Source organism: Chroicocephalus ridibundus, chromosome 3 (assembly GCF_963924245.1).
Source record: "Chroicocephalus ridibundus chromosome 3, bChrRid1.1, whole genome shotgun sequence".
NCBI lineage: Eukaryota > Metazoa > Chordata > Aves > Charadriiformes > Laridae > Chroicocephalus > Chroicocephalus ridibundus.
In genome coordinates, this window is record NC_086286.1 from 49,580,980 (window position 1) to 49,601,498 (window position 20,519).

At 42.1% G+C, this 20,519-nt stretch overlaps 2 protein-coding genes across 6 annotated transcripts; one reads left to right on the top strand and one right to left on the bottom strand.

Annotated features, from left to right (window-relative positions):
* Positions 1-682: 682 nt before the first annotated feature.
* Positions 683-12,480, bottom strand: TBP (TATA-box binding protein). Of its 5 annotated transcripts, none has more exons than XM_063329095.1 (8): positions 12,350-12,480; positions 9,798-10,041; positions 8,818-9,149; positions 7,227-7,314; positions 5,120-5,211; positions 3,779-3,946; positions 3,383-3,477; positions 683-2,485 (listed from the first exon to the last, which is right to left on the bottom strand). In XM_063329095.1, the coding sequence occupies exons 2-8, from the start codon at positions 9,849-9,851 to the stop codon at positions 2,406-2,408; spliced, it is 909 nt and encodes a 302-aa protein (XP_063185165.1). In that variant the 5' UTR covers positions 9,852-10,041; positions 12,350-12,480; the 3' UTR covers positions 683-2,405. The 5 variants fall into 5 exon arrangements, with proteins under 5 accessions (XP_063185165.1, XP_063185167.1, XP_063185163.1 ...); XM_063329097.1 differs by lacking the exon at positions 12,350-12,480 and adding an exon at positions 11,846-12,079; XM_063329093.1 differs by lacking the exon at positions 12,350-12,480 and adding an exon at positions 11,764-12,079.
* Positions 12,481-12,703: 223 nt separating this feature from the next.
* PSMB1 (proteasome 20S subunit beta 1) lies at positions 12,704-20,178 on the top strand. The gene is made up of 6 exons (XM_063329098.1): positions 12,704-12,871; positions 13,914-14,021; positions 15,473-15,554; positions 15,999-16,128; positions 18,391-18,497; positions 19,902-20,178. Exons 1-6 carry the CDS (start codon positions 12,771-12,773, stop codon positions 20,085-20,087), a joined length of 714 nt encoding a protein of 237 aa, XP_063185168.1. The 5' UTR covers positions 12,704-12,770; the 3' UTR covers positions 20,088-20,178.
* The last annotated feature ends 341 nt before the right edge of the window (positions 20,179-20,519 follow it).

Here is a 20,519-nt window from a genome sequence, read left to right on the forward strand (position 1 = left end):
ATGCCTATGTTCAGGAGGTGTACAGAAGTCATAGCTAAGACAAAGCTGTGTAGCCTTTCACTACGGAACTTAAATCTGCTTCTCTCTCAAAAGGTACACTGCATCTAACTTGGCAGTTGCTGGGTGTCCTGATTGAGTGGTTATTCAAGATCAAATGCACAAAAATTAAGTGCTTTTTCCAACTTAAACTAAGTCAGTTAATAGTTTTATTTCTGCATGGGTCTGTCAGTGCAGAAGCAGTATATACACAAAGCCAGCCAGACTAGAACGGGTTTGTCTTGTTACCTACTGCCTGTAGCAGATTTTCAAGCCGAATTGTACCTTAAGTCTGCCATCTTTGGTGAGGTTTAAAAACAACTGTCCTCTGCAGAGATTCTTCTGCTATTTGACTGCCATATAGCTGATGCAAGAAAAAAGTGAAACTATAATGCTGAATTTAATGTGGTAGTTGCTTAACTTCTTCAAATGTAACTATAGCCACAGGAGTAAAGATGAGGGTTCTTCTCTGTGTGTCGCAGTATAGAATTTACTTGTTACATATTCCCTTATCCTGCTCAAATCATTCAAGTCTGTTTACCAGTGGTTCTGAAGGTGGCTTTATGAGCCCTAGGCCCGCTGTTGGTTTTTTTTGTATTAATTTAGATGTTGGAAATACTCAAAGGAGCAGGCAGGGAACGCTTAATCTATAAGCTGTTTGGTCATCACAGAACTTAATTTCTAAAAGGGCAGGTTTTAAGCCTTAGTACATGTCACGGAACAGCAAACAGTATCTTAAGTCACTATAGTACAGCTTGGCTGATTTTATTGAAAACCATTCCACAATTACTTAAGGCTCTAGATTTTCCTGCAGAGTTTTGCGGGTAAGTTGGTAATAGTTCAGCATCCTGCAAAAACCTGGCCAGTCACACAGTTATGTTCACGAGCACGGAGCAACGTTCACTAGCTCACAGCAGTTGTGTGGCACTGAAGGCAAGGCAGTCTTTGGGCATCTTGACCTTACCCTGGAAGAGCTACACTACTAAACAGCAGCTCCCTCATAAAATCCATTAAACCAATTATTAAAACACCTGGAGAAACAGCAGTGTACGCCACTATGGGGGGAGTAGGGAAGACTAAGGATTAAGGTCACTCAAGATTTGCAAACGGAGTGGTAGAAAAGCCAGCCAAAACCAACTTAGTAAATAAAGAGACCGTGGTTACATGTGGGTTAGTTTTAGATAAAAGCTGTTTGAAAGAACGTGCAAGTCACAGAAAGGATGTTACTATGACTGGAAGTTTTCTGGAGGAAAAAAAAAAGTTTATTTTTAGTTCTCAGCCCGTTAAGCTTCAAGCACAGTTCAGATGGAAGATTATGTACATACTGACTCTAGTCAGAAGGGCTTTGATATTTTACAGGAACACTACTACAGTGAGACTGTCATAGTTGGCAAAATACAAAAAGTAGTAGTTTAAAGAAATTCTAGAAGCTAAGCAGGGATGTTTTGTTCCAATTCAGTCAAGTGTAGCTATTTAAGACTTGCATAAATCCCATCTGTTGAACATAAGGCAACACATACTTGAAGATAAACTTTCTTAACCGGTCGTCTCTTTCGCTTTAACATACTAGAAATAGTCAAGCTAGATGTTGCCAAGGACGTAACTGCTGTTAAGCAAACCAGAGCATTGTTAAGATTCTCCCCAAATGACACGTCACTTAGAGCAGTGCATGTGTTATTGAAAAATCCAGATTAAATTTAAAAAAAAAATACCAAACTTTTCAATGTATTTCACTCTACCAGCTGGGTCATTTTAAAATTCATTAAGACAGTTCCCATAATAGTATAAACAGGATTTATTGTACATGTGGAGCTGAAGGAAGAAAGAGAAGGAAGGTATATATTATATATATATGTACAGTGAGCCATTTTCAGTAATAAATTTATTCTGTCTTGCTTAATACTGGAAAGAGGGAATGTGTCTGGCACCAAAGAAATTTAAAATTGAAAAAATTTAAAAGCTTATGTTCTGAAAATTATAAAAACCGTGGTCTTACGGAAGGAAGTTAAAACATATATACATGGCAATTTAAGTGGTTTATACACTGAGTGACACAGTTGCATTTGTCTTTTAAACCAATTTATGGATTTTCTATTAATAGAACTGGCATTAAAACTATTTAAAAGCTAGAATATAAATAAAACTTGGAGGGACTGCTCCAGGAACAGCCCAGTAAAGCAACTCACAGTAACTCAGTAGACATAATCAAGAATACAGTTCCCCTTGAGCATCAGGGAACGTAGGCACTAACTGGGAAATAGTCCAAGTCCTGGTGTTGCAGTTTCACTGAAGTCCATCTCCTTACTGCTGTGCCATACGCGATACCTTTTAAAATATACCCCTGATTTCTCTGAAAGATTTAGACACCGTTACGTTGTCTTTCTGAATCCCTTTAAAATAGGATAGATGTTTTCAAATGCTTCATAGATTTCTGCTCGTACTTTAGCACCTAGAAAAAGGGAGGAAATCGATTTAGTTTGTACCTTTCGCCAAATACTTGATTTTAGCTTTTAGAATGGTTATTGGAAGGTGACTCTATATAAAACCTATGCATGTCCATAAATCCCTATTTTTACTATCTTTTTTTTAATACACCTTTCATATAGAGCATACGTTACCAACCTTCTCACTGTTTATTCTGATAACTACTAAAACTTTCATTAGCATCCCCATGCTTATGCTCTACTTGCAAATAGATTTTTTTATACATAATTTCTGCAGGAGACCCGACTGCAAAGCACAGCCCTACAGGATGTTTCCGCAGAGAGGCCGAACTGGTGGAGCTTCTTCTGAGAGCGAGAATATCTGGGGAGCAAGGTCTGGCCATGGAGAGCGCTGCAGGGGCCCACCACTTGCCATACTGCAGGAACATGCTCCTCCTATTTTTTCTCCATAGTAAGACTGGGCACCAGGGGAAAAGGAAAGGGTGTAGGTGGAGCATCTGAGGTGGAGCAGGTCCCAGAGCTCAGGTATCTCCCCTTTTTTGGCTGCTGTATCAAAGGAGAATGGCAGCAGCCTCCAGCCAAGCTGTCAAAGAACAGTTAGCTCAGTCACACCTACAGCACAAAAAAACAGACTTTCAGACTTTGCCAGAAACATTACCCGTGCTCTTACAGCTTTTTGGGCACCTGCATACTTGGTTGGGATTCATGATCATTGTTTATATGGATTTTGCCAAACGTGCGGTTTGCTTTATGTGTTCTCATCCGCAGAACTGTCTGTTCTTTCTCAGTACTGCCTTCTCTAAAGCAAAGTGTCTAGCGGCTGACGCGCCTCTGGTATCGTTGTGTGTTCTGTCACACAGTCTAAGTCTAACCCACTGGAATAAGATACTCTCTTCACTCACCAGTTAAAACCACTTTTCCAGAAACAAAAATAAGCAGAACAATTCTTGGCTTGATCATTCTGTAGATTAAACCAGGAAACAATTCTGGCTCGTAGCTGCAAGAGAAGAGAGTGACGGTGTTTAAACAGGCTTGCAGATGCGTGTTCCAGTCCTTCATCTGCCGCACCGCAGGAACGGGCAGAGCAGATGTAGGCTGCACTGAAGCCTGGAGAGAGCAGCAGGGAAGGTCACTTGGGTGGGTTCACATTGGGCATCCTCAGATGCACCCGAGGCAGAGCAGCGATGGCAACAAAGATGCAGGTTTCCCTCTGGTGCAAGGGAATAATCTAAACAAATGTCACTCTCTAACCTAGTCGATATGCAGCAAGAATGAAACGTAAGCAAGCCTTTTTTTACCTGCTGAACTGCTGGTGTGTGAGTACCAATCCTTCTAATCTGATGGGAAATTTCACGTCGCAGCTGCCTACCATGTTCTGAATTTTAAAATCCAAAAATTTTGCAGGAAAACCCAGTTTCTGAACAACTCTTGCATACTTCCTTGCTGCCAGTCTGGATTGCTCCTCACTGAAGTGAGAAAAGGATATCCGTATTATTTCCTCAGTTAAGTATTACTTGAAGCAAATAGCATTAAACCACAAATATTTATCAGGGGGGAAAAAAAAAAGTCTGTGTTGAGGTGGAGGGGAAGGTCACATGCAAAATTTTTACATCCAAAATTAACAACTAGCACTGGTTTTCATGCTATTTTTCATACTAGGATCCCGAACACCATTGATGTTGTACTCACTGTTCACGAGGTAGAAAATAGTAAATTATAACTCCACATATTTCATACTCTTAAAATATCGACCCGAGTCCCTCTAAGAGCCATGTAAACTATTTCTTAAGTTTCGAGTGTAGAACTACTACTGCTAGAAAACACGTATTTCTATGAAAATCCGTAAACTGCCCAAATCCTCTGCTTGATTCACCCCAGGCATTCACACCTGGGTTTAAACACAACTGCACGGCCTTTCACGCTGTTGCAGAACTCAGTTTGCTTCGGTTCTGTAAACAGATGAGGATCCAGTTGCTCCTAACACAGAGTACGACAACTTGAACTTCAAGCGTCACCAAGCAGAGAAAGTGCTTCCTGTTCAGCTCTGTTCATTGATCTCTGCTCGTTAGCTTATTCCTTCTGGATTCCTACAGGCTTCTCCAGAGCAGAATTTCTCTCCTGCCCACTGGAGTTAAGCTTATGTTTAGTTTTCAATTTTTATGCTTCAATGATATTAAGAACAGATCAGACTACAGGGACCAGAGACATGGAGCTCCTGGCCTGTGATGAATGAAATTATTCAAATTATAAAATTACTCTTCCTCTGCCCCTACAGTTTAAGCAGTTCCAGTGCATAGTCACTGAAATTTTTTAATTATTAGAAAAAAATAGATAACTGCAAAGTCAAAAAAGCAAATACAACAACCTCTGCAAACCAGTTTATCAGACTGTATGAAAGAGCTTCAGAAACAGAACTACCATTTCCCCTTTTGTAGGGAAGTGCTTTCAGTCATGAAAAGACATTTTATGTACAAGCGTATATTAGTCTATTTGAAGTAACCGGGAAGCAGGCTTAGTTGTACCGGTACAACTTTGTTGTATATATACAAATACTGTATACAAATAATATTACTTCTAAAGCATCATGGTACAAGAGAAAAGACAGCCTGGATTAGTTTGCTTGTAATGCCTAAACCTACCTTTTTGCTCCTGTGCACACCATTTTCCCAGAGCTGAATATAAGTGCAGTAGTACGTGGTTCTCTTATTCTCATAATAACAGCAGCAAAACGCTGAAATGTGAGTATCGAGACTGTTAGTGATATATTGCTGTAATCATTACATTTAAACCAAATTTGCCTAATCTCAGTCGCAATTTACACTGTATTGCAAAGAATTACTAAGTTCAAACATACCCATGGATCACTCAAAATTTACTTGAAATGCTTAACTCATAAGAAGCTTCAAACATACACGCCCTGAGAGGTAGAGCCAGACAGGAAGGATATTTACCATTGCATTCCTATTTTACTAAGTTCATCTCTCATTACTGTATATGCAACATATAAATAATGCTAACACTTGCAACAGAGCAATAGAGACAATCTTAAAAATAAATGAAAAAAATTCCTTCACATCTTTGATCTGTTATAAGCAGGATGGAAGATTATCTGTCTGCAGATATTTTATGATCTGTTTTGTTCCTGTGTCTTAAAAAATTGGAGAGTGGTAGAATAGCAGCAAATAGAAGAGCTGGAGGTCACAGTTCTGTGTCAACAGAAGTCACCTCAACTACCACAGCAGAAGAGAGCAGCCCATTTAGCTCTAACCTTTTATTCTAACTACTGTAACATCTCTGCCTGCTTTTCCAAATATTCGTAAACTCTTTGAAACTGATGTGAAACTCTTGGAAACAGATGTGGGCACGCACACACAAACCCCTGTTTGCCTCTTATATTTAACTTGGACCAGCTCACTGTGCGGTCCCATAAACTGCTGACATAACCAAGGTGGTAGCGTGGGTTACCTAACAGCACGTTTCTTGAACTATGGCTTAAATAATACAGCCAAGCAACATCTCTCTGATAGCTGGATGTACTGACTAAAACTCAGGAGTGCGTTACATAACCCTTCTTGCTCCCCGCTGTGGAAAATAGCATTTTGTATTGATTTTTCTAGCCTACAAGTTTTACACAGCCACCTACCCCTACCTTAAGGGTTTACCATGGCATGCTCAAATTTTTGCTGCACTAATATCTTACTCATGTGCAATTATGCAACAGCATCACCGATATAAACTTACAGTCACAGTTATTTATCACATATGCCTGCATGTGTGCTTTAATCTTTGAGAGCTGCTAGGTAAACTGCAGCAAAATCCCAAATACTAAAACAAACAAAAAAAATCCTACGCGCCAGGAAAACTGAAGTCTTCCCAAGGCGAGTCGATTCAACTACACAACATCTAAACTTTTATTAGAAATAGTGTCCAACTACTGTGGTTGCAAAGATAACATTTCCAAGAGGAGCCACCCAAAAGAAAAATGAAGCGACATAATTTTCTTGATTCAGCGCTCCAAGTCCTCTGCTGTTTTTCAAAGTTTCCCAAGCTAAAAAAAATCCCATGGTTTAACAGACTGCTATTTAGAAGCAGCACGCAATTTAGAAGTCGACATGCAAAAACAAAAATAAAAATCAATTTCATCTTGCTGCTCCACCAAAGCTAGCCACCGGGAGCAAGGAGATGGCAGGAGTACTGAGGGACAATATGAAGGAATAGAGCTCAGCAGGGAAGGAAGACTGTAAAAAATGAATGACTGCACTGCGACCACAAGAATCCCAGGGGAGCAGCCAGGTGGGGGAAGCCATGCTGTATACAGAACAACCGTGGCTCTGGCAGGAGCCCAAGAGTTGAATTGCTCCTTCCTTTCTCCTTGTGGAGAGACAGGGAACAAGACTTCAACATCAGACATTTTGCAGTAACACAAAAAAGGAATTTTCTGAGCACTACGAACAAACATGCCCATATAAACAGTAGCAGATCAGCTCTACAACAGAAAAACTTGGCCAGTGTATTACACCGTTGGTTAGGTTCTTCCTAAACATGCTGTGTTCTTTCTAAATCTACCAGATTACAACCTGGTGTAAAACACCTACATCAGTATAAAAATGCTTTTTACTAATTTGACAGAATGTTCTAAGTTTATTAGAGATTTATTTTTTAACTATAGTATAAAAAAAACCTACACCCACCACCTGTGCCTTCGACATATCTGTTATGGGATGGACTCTAATACATTTCTCTTACCTTGGGATTATATTCAGCATTTCGGGCACGAAGCGCAATAGTTTTTAGGTCAAGTTTGCAACCAAGATTCACCGTGGACACAATATTCCTGAAGACAGTTCAGGGAAATACATTAAAAAGACAATAAAGAATTCATGTGTCTTCCTCATTTTTAACCAACCTTGATTAATTTTATTTATTTTTTTAAAAACTTGTTTCTCCAAGTGAGTTTGAATGACATCTTTCCTCCTGACAGAAGCACTGAGCAGCGTTTTGGCTCAGGAACCTCCTTTTGTAGAACAGTAGCTCCTAAAGCCTGATTGCTAATTCCTCCTTATCTGCCAGCTATTACGAAAAGTGTCTCATGAGAAGAAAGTCTATTTCAGTTTGCCAGGAAAAACTCTCAATGCTGAGAGCCCCCACACCTCAATCAGGGAAGCTGCTGGAAACAGGAGAAAATGAGGTAGCAACAGTACCATCTACAACTTTCCTTGGTATGCCCTTCAGCAGGAGGAAGAGGTGCAGGACTAAGTGGAAATCGTAGAATCGCCTAGGTTGGAAGCGACCTTTAAGATCATCAAATGCAACCACCAACCAAACACTGACGAAAACCCATCACTAAACTGTGTCACTAAGCACCACGTCTAGCCATCTTTTATATGCCTCCAGGGATGAATCACCCAGGAGGTAAACCCACTGCCAGGAGATAGGACAGCAGGTCTCTAGAAAGTTTAAGAAAAGTTCCTAGATGCAAAATTTCCTTGGAAACTTGTTTTCTGTGAAAACCCTGAAAACTAAAGGTCCTCAATGGGGAAAAAAAAAAGAAATACAAGGAACTACTCTTTCAGTGCAAAATTTACGTTATCAACCATTTCTCTTTGGGCCTTCTGTAAATTGCTGTAAAAGTCTTTTTAAAACTAAAGTTCAATGAAAATACTTTCATATCTAAACCTAAACAAGTTCTAGGTTTTTTCCCCACCTTATTGCAAACTCAGCTGTAGCTATGAACTAGAAATGGGAACATGGAATATAAAGTACAACTCAGCTCTAGTTCCTGGACTAGCAACTAGTTTTTTCCCCTCTACCCGTCTAATTCCCTTTCAGCTGTGACAGTTCCTGTATTCTGCTTTAATACCTCACGAACAAAGTTCTACTCACAGTTAAGTGGAGCTATTCGCTTTTCTGTGAACAGGTCACAAGCACCCAGTAAGTTACAAATGAGGATACGTTTCCAGGTATATGTATTTTGAAATGCCAGATTATCAACCCAAACTACTTTATAGCTAAAGCATGATGAACTCCTAAAGTGCACAGAGTTAAAAGCTACAATGCTGCTAAATGAAGACACATATAACATCCTCCATTGATATGCTTAAAAGATGTGTGGTTGACAAATCACTAAGAAACTGTTTATATTACTAAGTGGTTTTGTAACGAAGCTAAGCTAAAAATAAATGCAAAAATTACTCATATTGCTAGAGAAGACCCATAAATTCTCAGGGCGTCCCTTCCCACCAAAACCCAGTACCCAATTCCTGATGTGGCTTTGGTCCTAAGTCTTTAAAGGGCTATCTGAGAAAGGACACGCTGCACTAATACATGGGACACTCACTGTAGCTGCGGCACTATCCCAGAGCTCTCAGATGCCGGTGTTGCAGGAGTTATTGGAGTCATCGGGGTCATTGGAGAGGGGTACAGTGGTGTGGTTCCCGGCAAAGGGGCTGTGGTAAGAGTCTGTGAGTGGAACAGCTGGGGAGTTTGACCAGATGTTCCCTGTGTCGCTTGCTGTGATGTAGATTGTTGTGCTGCTTGTTGCTGCTGTTGCTGCCGCTGCTGTTCCTCTAGGATGGAGAGACTGTTGGTGCTCTGGACAGGCTGTGGTGTCAGTCCTGTGCCGTATGGCATCATTGGGCTAAAAATTGGAATTCCTGGGGTCATTGCACCCTACAGAAGAAAGCATGAATCAGAAACCACAGATCCTGTTGACTGCATTTTGGTTTTAAGAGAAAAAACTTTCAAGAGAAGTTTGAAAATAAGTCAACATAAGCTGATAATATCAAACCTGAGTCAGACAGTAGTAACTCACTAAAAGCATAAAGCCCTTGGAAATGCAGTTCTTCTATAGAATGAAATATTACCTCTAGGAATATGTCAGTTCTAGCATTGCTCACCTCCAGCCAGTGATGCTGACACGTTTCTCGCGCTACCTTGCAAGCATGTCTCAACTTTGGCCCACAATTTAACTTGCAATTGTTTGAACAAAGACTGTGCCCATCCTCCCAAATGCATTCATAGCACAGCGACAATCCGTGATGTATGTTGGGGCAAAGGGCAACCACCGAAATAAAATTAATGTTTCCAGCTTGTCAGTCATGTTTCAACTTAAAGGAACCCCATATACCGGCATGGTTCTTATACCTCTGGATATACGAACTGATAGTTTTAAAATTCTGCTTTATACTAGTATTATTTTCCACCTAGCAGAATTTTTCAGATCTGCAAACAAAAAACCTGAAGTTATGTGCAAGAAACAGAAAACACTTTCACAAAGAAATTCAGATCACGTTTGCATATTAAATCATTTGTTTTTACCTGAGGAGAGGCTAAGCCTTGAGCGTAGGGTGGCAAGCTGTTGTTCTGATCCATGATTCCAGTTATTTCTTTGGTGAGGCCAGAAGTATTTCCTTCAATTAATTTAAATTAACTTCAAATCCTAGAGGGTTTTTAACCGTTTAAAACATCCCAGCAAAGTAGCTTTTTAAGCCAAGCTGAAAGTGTTAGGAAAACATCAGCTCCAGAGAAATGCGTGTTGTGAGTCTAAAATACTAATCAAAGCCTGAAAAGAGAAAAAGTAGTATCTTGAGAATAATATCTAAACATAAAACCAAAAACAAACCTACCAGCTGCTGAGTTAGATAAGAGACACCCACGTACAAGTACATATAACATTCACACGCACGTGCATACACAATCCATAAAAATAACCTTTTTCAGGCACACTCTACAGACCCTTTAAGGCGTGCTTCTGCTGAAGCCCCTGGCAGGTCATCTGACTCACAGGAGCAGGCCTCTGTCTAACCAAACCCTCCTGCACGTAGAACTCAGGCTGTTAATACTCAGTCTACTCCAAGCTTTACTTTAGCTGTAAAAGCACTGATTTTTTTAGAATTGAATTCCACTGACTACTAGCCCACAAGCTTACCAACACATTGCTTGGAAGTCTTTTCCTGGCAATTTTAAGGCTTTGGGCTTCCACAAATACCTTTTCTTCTATGGGAAAAACATAGCTGGTCAAATCAGAACTAAGAAAACCTCTTCTACCGACTTCCCTAAAATAAAGCACTAACACATTTCAAACAATGACATGCGCTTTATAAGGAAAAAAGAAATACATGAAAGCCAATTTCAGGTGCGCAAGTGAAATGTATGCATGATGTTTGATGATTATTTTTTTTTTTGTAACTATACCTCTTTTGCTGTGTTATAGAAATAAAAACATAAGTGGAGAATTTAAATGTTACATCTTGATATCAATATTTTTCCATTAAATTATAGTTTTCTTAACTAGACACCTATTGCCCGGAAACACTCAAGGTCATTTTTAGGCCTGAGGTAGACCACCTCAAAATTTGAAGAAAGCCTGTTCAGCCTTTTTTTAAGGTATGAGAACTCAGAATTACATTAATATTTATACTGCAGCTGAAAAGGCATGTTTTTCCCCTGTGACTGTAAGATAATACTATGTCTACCCTCACCGAAGATATCAAACAGAATACAACAGATTTTATAACCTGGAGACGGGGGTAAATTAGATGCCTAAACATTACCCCAGAAGAAACAAATTCAACTCCTCGAGAGCTCAGCTGTTTAGTAATTAGTCTAGATACCAGGCATGCCAGAACGCGCAGTTCGGCCACCACCTACGCAGAGGTCCATCTTGTAACCGCCTAACCGCGGCTCGCTCCTATCTCCACTACAAACGCTGGGGAACGTTTTTGTCGAGGGAACAGAGTCCAGGGACAAGGGACACCCCGGAGAAGGCCCCGGCCCACCCCCGACCCCCCTTTCAGGCTCTGCCCTAACACGCAGCAGCCCTCGGAAGGCGCCAGTTTCGGCATGATTCGACCCTTCCCGCCTCTCCGCGCCCTGCAGGCACCCCACCCGTCCGAAGGCCGGCTCCAGCCACCGCCGCGCCCCCATCCCTCTCGCCCGTCCTCACACGGGGAAAGCAGCAGTCGCGCCGCTGCCGCGGCCATCCCGCCCCCGGCACCGGCAGCCGCCGCTCCCCACCAAGACTAGCCGGAGCCCCACAGAGAAGCAGAAGTCGGGGGGTGTGGGGTGGCCACCGCCTCCCCCGCAGCTGAGGCCGACCCGGCGGGGAGGCGCGGAGCGGCCCCGCGCACCGCCCCCGCCCTCCAGGCCCGGCCCGGCCCACTCCATCGCGGCCCCACCGGCACCCATCGTTCCCCCGCAACCCCCCGGGGCATCGGGGTTTGCGGCGGCCCCGGGGAGGAGCGGTTGGGGGGGAGGGAGGAGGCGGGTGCGGCGCGGACGCTACCTGCCGCTCCCGGCGCCGCCCGCCGCCGCACAGTGCCCGCTGGAGCCGAGCTGAGCCCCGCGCCCGCGCCACCGGCGCGTACCGAGTGCGTCACTTCCGCCGCGCGCCTCCACCGCCCTCCCCGCCACCATCTTGAGTGAGGGCGTGGGGGAGGCCGCAGGCCCTCTGGCCCGAGGAGTGGCGGAGCAGGGACCGTTGTTCCGCAGCAGCGTCCCCACTCAGCTCCCACGGACACCTCCGCAGCAGCAGTTCTTCCCCTAGAGCATCCCCTGCGCCCCGGGCACCTCTACCCCAGCCCTTCCTACTTGTCTCATAGGTGCCCCAACCCTGGAAGTGTTCAAGGCCAGGCTGGATGAAGCTTTAAGCAGCCTGGTCTAGTGGGAGGTGTCCCTGCCCACGGCAGGGGGGCTGGAACGAGGTGATCTTTAATGTCCCTTCCAACCCAAACCATTCTATGATTCTATGCCCCTACTTGTGCCGCGGCGCTCAGCGCTGCGCCCTAGGGGTTTGGACTAGATGATCTCCAGAGGTCCCTTCCAACCCTATGATTCTACGTCCCCCTAAACACAAGGGCGTCTCTCATCACCTCACCGCAGCTGCTATCGACCTGCTTGCTCCCACGCCTCAGAAGACGGGGCTGACAGCGTTTGGCCCGGGCAAGAACCAGTGCCCGGTGCTGCGCCCCGTGCCTTGGGTAGGGGGACCCCGTCGCGCCCAGGCTGAGGAAGGCCCAGCGGGGCCAGACACAGGCAGAGCCGTCAGCCCGCCCGCCACCGGCGGGGGGAGGCGATGGCAGCCCGGGAGCGGGACGGTGGCAGCCAGGAACCAGCGGGCGCCGCTCCCAACGGCCGCGGGCACCCTCCCGCCCCACCCCCGGCCTCCGCGTCTCGGCGTCCTCCAGAGCAGACGAGAGGAACGCACCGTTGCCCTCCTAGAGCGGCGGATCGCCACTTCCGGCTCCGGTGCCGCCATTTTGCCGTGAGACAGCAGCGAGCAGGGCTGCCGGGATGTTGTCTGCTGCTGGTTACGCGGAGTCCAGGCCCGAGATGGGCTACGAGCTCGGTGCGCCCGTGCAGTGCCGCTTCTCGCCCTACACCTTCAACGGAGGGTGAGGAGTCGCGGGCAGGGGCTGGGGCGGGCTGAGGCGCCCTCTTCCCGGAGGAGGGGGCCCTGAGGGAACTGGCGGTAGGGCTGGGGCCTTCTCGTCGTTCTCCTGCCTCCCCCCCGCAGCGTGCTCTGAGGGTTTGTCCCCCGTTGCGAGCGCCTCTTTGTAGAGAAAGGCCGCAGCTCGGCCTTGCCCTGGGCTGAGCGTCCAGCGGGTTCTTGCAGCTCTTCGGGGTGTTCTTGCTTGTCCGTGGGGCTTTTGGCATACTTGGGCTCCCTCCCTCGTACTCGGGTCAAAATAAGCACCTTCTGTTCCTTGCAGAGCTGTTTATGTGCAATGGCTTAGGAAACTCATGTAATGGTTATGTTACCAGCTTCTAAACCTGTAACTATGTTGAAAGCTCTCTTGTCATAACTGTTAAAGGTAGGTGATATTTTACAGACACTTGCTCTGACAGGGTCTGGCCAGGATAGTGTTATTTAGTTTTTTTATTTTTTTTATAGTGCCTAGCTGCTTTTTAAAGGACATCTGTTTGTTACTTAATGGTAGCACACATGTGACAATCACAAAGCTAGTTATTTGGAAGTAAATAACATAGGATAACATCAAATTTTAAAAGTGATGATAATTTAAGTATAATGATACCGATGCTTAGAAGTTGGCTGGAGTGTTTTTGCTCAGAGAGCCAAACTCTTTTAGAAGGGTGTTCTTCCGGGCAGGCATTAGCTGATTGGCAGGTAACTAAAATTGCTAGTCCATTGAGTCTGGTTCTTGCATTGTATACAAACTCTGTTTTACCAAGTTTCCATACAGCTTTTAGTCCACGTAGGGAATCACGTATATATATATTTTTCAGTGTGTCTAGTATCTTCTTGCTCATCTTGAGTCAGGTGTAGGGATGTGCATAGTGGGAAACATAGCAAGGAATATAAGATGCTTGACAAAACGCAAGCCTGGATATAGGACTACTATCTAGTCTGTTACTTTGTTGTCTAAGAAAATATTTGTGCTAAAAGTCATGATTATGTGAATACTCTTCTTTAAGGACTGTGTTGGCGATTGCCGGAGAAGACTTTTCTATCATTGCCTCTGACACACGACTGAGTGAAGGTTATGCAATTTACTGCCGAGACAGTCCAAAATGCTACAAACTGTAAGTCCACATCTTGTAAGAATTGATACAGATGAAAGATGTTTTGTAGTGATGAGCATGTCACCTGCCTGGAATGATCTATCACTTTCTTTAAGCAGAATTCTCAGAAAAAAAGGATAGTAACAAAACTGATTTTGGAGTCATGGTGACTCTTGCTGTAATGCAGGATGTGATGTAATGTTGTAAATACAGCCAGATTTCATGTTACGTGCTCTTGAAGTTAGCTGATAACAGAATGTTTTTAGCATTATACAAGGCTTAATATAAGCTAGGTGTTTTTTTTGGCTGCATAATCAGAACAACTTTTGGCTTAACTGTGGCAAAATCTAATCCTGTGGTAACTAGTTCTGCTTCGTCAGGACATGTGGTGTTGATACACAAGTGCGCCCACTGCTACCCGTTGTACCATGTCTTTCTAGATGACTTTCCATCTGGCACTTCGAAGAGGTGTTTGTTTTAAGAGATGTAAACTCGTCAGTAGTTCCATTATTGAACTTCTTATGCTGATTTTATACTTATCTTGATGCACCTAAATTGTATCCCCTTGGTTTAAAAATTGTTTACATTCTTTTGACTGTAGCAGGTGTTTACCTCATAGGCTGTTATCAGCTATGTAAACAATATTTTTCTTTATATTTTCTGGGATCTTTTTAAAATTTTTATTGATGACACAAGATCATATCGGCTTATGTTTCTCCTGACTAAGTTCTTACTATACCTTTGACTCTCTAATACTGTCCAAATGGAAGTTACTGTGGTACGTTCTGCATACCGCACGTAATGGCTTTGTGTAATTCTAGTGTCAGGCTGAGAGAAGGTTTCAACTTAAATTCTTTTCTGAGTGACTGCTTTGTGTTAATCTGTAAGTAAGTGCGAAAGTTTGTAGACTCTCACCAATTTACTAGAATTTAAATTTCAAACCTGTGTTCCTGTAGTGTTGATGAAACATTTTGAAACTGAGCAAAGAGATAATTTTCTGTAGTGTGTCCGCAGCCAGGCAGTTTCTGTTGTGCTGATACAGGAAACCACCTACAGCATGAATGTTACGTAGCCATCGTACAATCTTAATGCAATCCTCTGCCCAGATGGAGTAAAACTGGCTGAGTGATATGTAGCAGGCTCCCCATCTCAGAACAGATCCTCTAGCAAGACTGAATGGTAATAGCTAGAGTTAGAGGCGCATGAAGAAATTAAGAATTTATTTTTGTCAGTCTTGCTGTGGAAGTCAATGGATTAAAGACAGACTATATGCGTGGTCCTGCGCTTAATGAGTCCCCTCCAAGATGTAGGTTGCAGTTACCTTTTATACACAAAATATCTGTTACTACATTTTAGATGACTGTTTCAGGAAACTGAAAATGCGTTTGGTGTTTTCATAATAATCTGCTGTCTAAGAAAGTGGTACAGTTTATGCTAAATCTAAAACCACAACAAAATTTTATGTTTTACAGGACAGAACAAACAGTCATTGGATGCAGTGGTTTCCATGGTGACTGCCTTACCCTTACTAAAATTATTGAAGCAAGATTAAAGGTAGCTGACTATCTTATTGTATTTAGAAACTTATATTCTTAGTATCATGTTTAAGACCAATAATATGATAAGTTTTAAGTATAATTCTTGCTGATTTTCTTCAAGTGTTTGTATTGTAACTGTATTGCTAGTGAAAGGTCAGGCAGGGGAAATTGATGCTGTGTTCTTACTAAGTGTAACATCACAAATTTAAAGAATGGAAGAGCTGGAGAGGATAATGTTAATGAGGCAACATCTATTCTTTGCGAAACTTTAGAGAAATGTTAAATATTGGCTTGAAGAAGGCTTTACTTTTAGACCAGTGTGTTTTCAGTAATCATGCTAGTTAATAATCTTGCTTAGCATCAGATTTTTTTCTGTCGTGAGGTTACAGAAAATGTGATTGTGATGGAGTGTAAAACTTAGTGTTTGACTTTCTTCTTGGATGTGTGGTGCCACTTGCAGATGTACAAGCATTCCAATAACAAGACCATGACTACTGGGGCTATTGCAGCAATGCTGTCTACGATTCTGTATTCTCGACGTTTCTTTCCTTACTACGTTTACAACATAATTGGTGGACTGGATGAAGAAGGTAAGACTTTAAACAAAAAAGAAGAAAAGAGAGGCTAAATTTCTGTAGGAGAATAGCTGTTCTTTAAGTCTAAGGTATACTGATGGAATAACAAAGTTTGTGTTCCTATTCCGAAAACCTACCTTTAGGCATTGCGGTGCTTACGCAGGTCAGCTGCATATTATGCATCTGACTTGTTTCCTAGTTTCCACTGCTAACTTGATCTTCCATTTCTGAAGGTATGAAAGTCTAAAAACGATATTATAATTATTTGATTACAGGTGAAATCTGCTAATGTTGCTTAGCTTTCAGACTTTACTCTAGACTGGAACACTTTATAACAGCTTTGCTGGAATTCTTAATTGTGTCTCTAAAGGAGATGTTAGTGGTAAAATTGTATATTTTACTCCAGCCTGTCAGTGTGGTAGAGGTTATTAAATATGAAGGTTTACTTGAGAGACAGGTTTCTACAAAGAGATTTTTAAACGTTAACTAATCTCTAATGAAAATCATGACTTCTACAGGGATGCTGTAGTTTAACGTACAGCCTTCTCAGGACTTCCTGGGCTCTTGTCCTATGATTTCATTGGTTTGCTAAAATACTGTGTTCTCTGGCTTTGAGCAGGAGCTCAGAGGTGGTCTTATTTGGATAATTTCAACCATTCGCCACAGTTTGTTGTTACCGTTAAGTTATACTGCTTTCTGGGTCTTGCGAAGACATGTCTACGATATGTAGAGTCTGGAAAGGGATTAGTCTGCCCTGCATAATGGTAAATCTCGGATTATGAGGGGGCTGTACCAATTGATAAGACTAAGAGTGCAGGTCTGCATGCATGGGCTTAATTTGGTTGCAGCAGGATTGATTTGTTCTGATTTAGTGTTACTATCCAGATCTCTGCTAGCTTTCTCAGGGCTGCTCAGCTACTTGTGCTGTGCTGCCAAGTGCACTGGTTTTAGGGTTTGAAGAACCCCCAACAATTTATTGTCATTTAGACAATTGTCCTGTTACCTGACGACCCCTCCCTACCCAGGAGGGGAAATCGGGGGGGGGGGGGAAACAAGGAAACACAAGGGTTGAAATATAAATAGGTTTAATAGAATAAGACTAAATAATTAACATTACTAATACTAAAGAACCAATATTGATCCCAATATCAATATAAAATATACAAGATTATACTCAACCAGTTCTATCAGCAGGAAGCTGTGCACTCCCGGCTGTGGGCAGCAAATATTGGACACTGCAAGCTCTACAGCTTTGGGAGGAAGGGAAGGGCTCAGGGCTCTGGCACTGGGGCAAGAAGCTCTCTGGATCACAGCCATCAAAAAAAACTCCTCAGCAAACTTTCTAATTTATATTGAATGTGATGTTGGCCAGCTTGGGGCAAGTGCGTGGGTCTCGCTTCTCCTCGTCCTGCACCTGGCGAGCTTGAAAACAGTGAGACCTTGAAAGCCGCATACCATAGCTGGCTATAAAGTAAATATTTTTGCCAATTCAGACACTAGAGTCTTCTAGAAATGTAGTTTTCCCAAGCATTAAAAGAGACCTTACTGAAAAGTAAAATTATTGAAAGAGAAATTAATCCTGTGTCACTCAAACCAGGACAACTGGCCAGTTTATTAAATCAGGTGCAGCCTGTCTGAACAGAAAGGATGAGCATGGCCAGGTGCCGTGTTTTGACTAGTACATCCTCATCAAATGCTGGTGCTTCAGAGTACAGCGTGTCTGCATCTCTGATGTTGGTGCAAGGTAATGCACAACATGGTTTGACTCCAGAGGGAAGTGCAAAAGAGGCCAGAGCATCATCCCTGGATCCGGGAAGGCATTGCAGAGGGGTCCAAGCAGGCTCTCTGGAGGTAGTTTAAGAACTGTATTGTTCAAGAACGATGGCTAAACTGCCTCTTCGTGCTAGCTTTGGAACTAGCGGAACTCTTTGTGCAGCACTGCGCTCTAGCACGTGCTAGCTTTGATTATTCTGCATCAGCACTTTCTCTGTGGCGAGTACTGTAGAAAACATCTGTTAGAGCATAGTTACAACTTAAATATTGAAGACAACCTTGCATGTAGTATCAGGCCACAACCGTAGCGAGCCTACTGTACAAAGCATTGTCTGAACATACTGTGGTATTATTTGGTAAAAGTTTGCTGGGATCTGTGGTACTTTAGAGACTGCTTATAGAGAGAGTTAGTTTCTGATGTAAATGCTTGTCAGTATTGAGATCTTTCTGGATTGTGATTACATCCTTTTTTTTTTTTTTTTTCTTTGTCCCCGCCCCTGCCAGGGAAGGGAGCAGTATATAGCTTTGATCCAGTGGGCTCGTACCAGAGAGATTCTTTCAAAGCAGGTGGATCAGCAAGTGCCATGCTGCAGCCCTTGCTTGATAACCAGGTAAAATGGTTCTCTTTTTTTTTTTTTTTTTTTTTTTTTTTTTTGTGTTAAGGATCTCAGTAAACATCTGTAACTCTCAAATAAACAAAGCTTTACTTTTGGGGAATATTACTTTTGAGAGAAGTTTTAAATGTATTACAGGTAGGACTGTTAATCCATAAAAGTATAAATTGTGTGGCTTTACCTTCTTGGGATAAATTGGAAAGTTTTGCTTTAGAATCTGTTTGGATTTTAATATGCTATAAACAGTGGACTGCCTGTTTAAAATACAGGTAAATGTTTTAATTGGGGAATTATATTTCCCAAGGAAGCTGATTGCCCTCCCCTCCCCAGCTGATAACATAAACATGCCTGTTACTTAGCATAAAATAATATTAAATTAAGATAGAATTAGTAGGTGTATATAATACATTTTATCACTTAATGTGCACTTGTTTAAAAGTTTTAAGTTTTGTACAACTCGGACACGATTTTCTAAGAATGTTCTTACATAAAACTGCTGGAAACTTATTCAATTAAATTTTTCTAAAAATACTTGAAGAATATTTTCATATTTAATTGAAGCTGTTAATTGTTGAATGAGAGAAATACCAAAGCATGTTTTACTTATTTTATTCTCAGATATTGGTGTTGGTATTGTTTAGTCAGTTGAGCCTGATTTCAACACAACTTTGTGCTTAAAGAGCAATAAACACTCTTCTTATCAGCTGAGAAAGGAATAGAATCGTTCATTTTTTTTTTTCAACAGCTCCAGTTTCTCAGCTTTGACTTAGCTTTGAACTTCATTAACTGCAGAAAATAAAATATCTTCTGCAGAAACAAAGTTGTGATAAGTTACTTTTTATTGCTTCTGAGTTTGAGGTATACTGAGTGACTCTTCCCATTCCTTTTTGAGTTCTGATTCTTAAGTGGACACCTGAGTTTATCAGCTAAAATACGCTGTTTAATAGGACCGGTTATGCTCCAATATAGACCATTATTTTTGAATTCTAGGTACATTTAGGAATATTTGCTTTTAAAACACGTTCCTAACTACAAAATGACTAGAGAAAAGGCTTACATGCAGTACTGATAACCCAGTGAAGTTTCTGAAAAATTAGATCAGTTCAGATCTGAATGTTCATTGGGATCTTGTATGTGCTGAATGGGTAGGAGTAGCGACGCTTGCTTTAACTGGATCTGCTTCTAGTTACTTTTGTAAGAGGATCAGCATTGGCAAAGCTCTGATCGTGCAGCTGTAAACTGTGTGGAGGAATACCTTTGCCAGCTTTGGGTTTCTAAGCCAAACCGACCATTTCTTCTTTTTAACTTGTCTAAATCTGCTCGTTCTAGTGCAGAGACTGAAATGGCTTTCATGCTAGATGGAACATACTTCCTTTAAAATGCATTTCCATCTTTCCTTAGATTGGCTTCAAGAACATGCAAAATGTGGAACATGTTCCTCTGACCCTGGAAAAGGCTTTGCAGCTGGTTAAAGATGTCTTTATTTCTGCTGCCGAGAGAGATGTGTACACTGGGGATGCACTTAAGATTCACATTGTCACAAAAGACGGAATTAAAGAGGAAACTGTCCAATTACGACAAGACTAATTCAGTTCACTCATAAACATGTAATCTATGATGTACAATTTACCTGTGTTAAGAAGACACTTGTCTTATTAAATTTTTTCAGTAAGTTTGACTACTGTAGTGCTGAATGTTTCCTGTCTGTGTTGGAAGTGATAGTGCTTCTTGGAAAACCCTATACCAGAGCACTTCATGGTAAGGATGAAGCTAGGCGTTAAAAGTCAGTTTGGCTTGTCTCATCTTAATCCATTGATCAATCTAATTCCAATGTCTGTTTAATCCCCTTCTTGCAATCCCTTATGCTACAACATCAAGGAGTGTAAACTTACTAAAATGGAGGTTCACAGACTTTTCTGATAATACTTTCAGTTCGGCATTGGTTTAGTGAGAAAAGCATTGGTTGGGTTTGTATCTTGCTTTTCTTCTTTAGCTTTCTAACATGCTGTCTTGGCATTT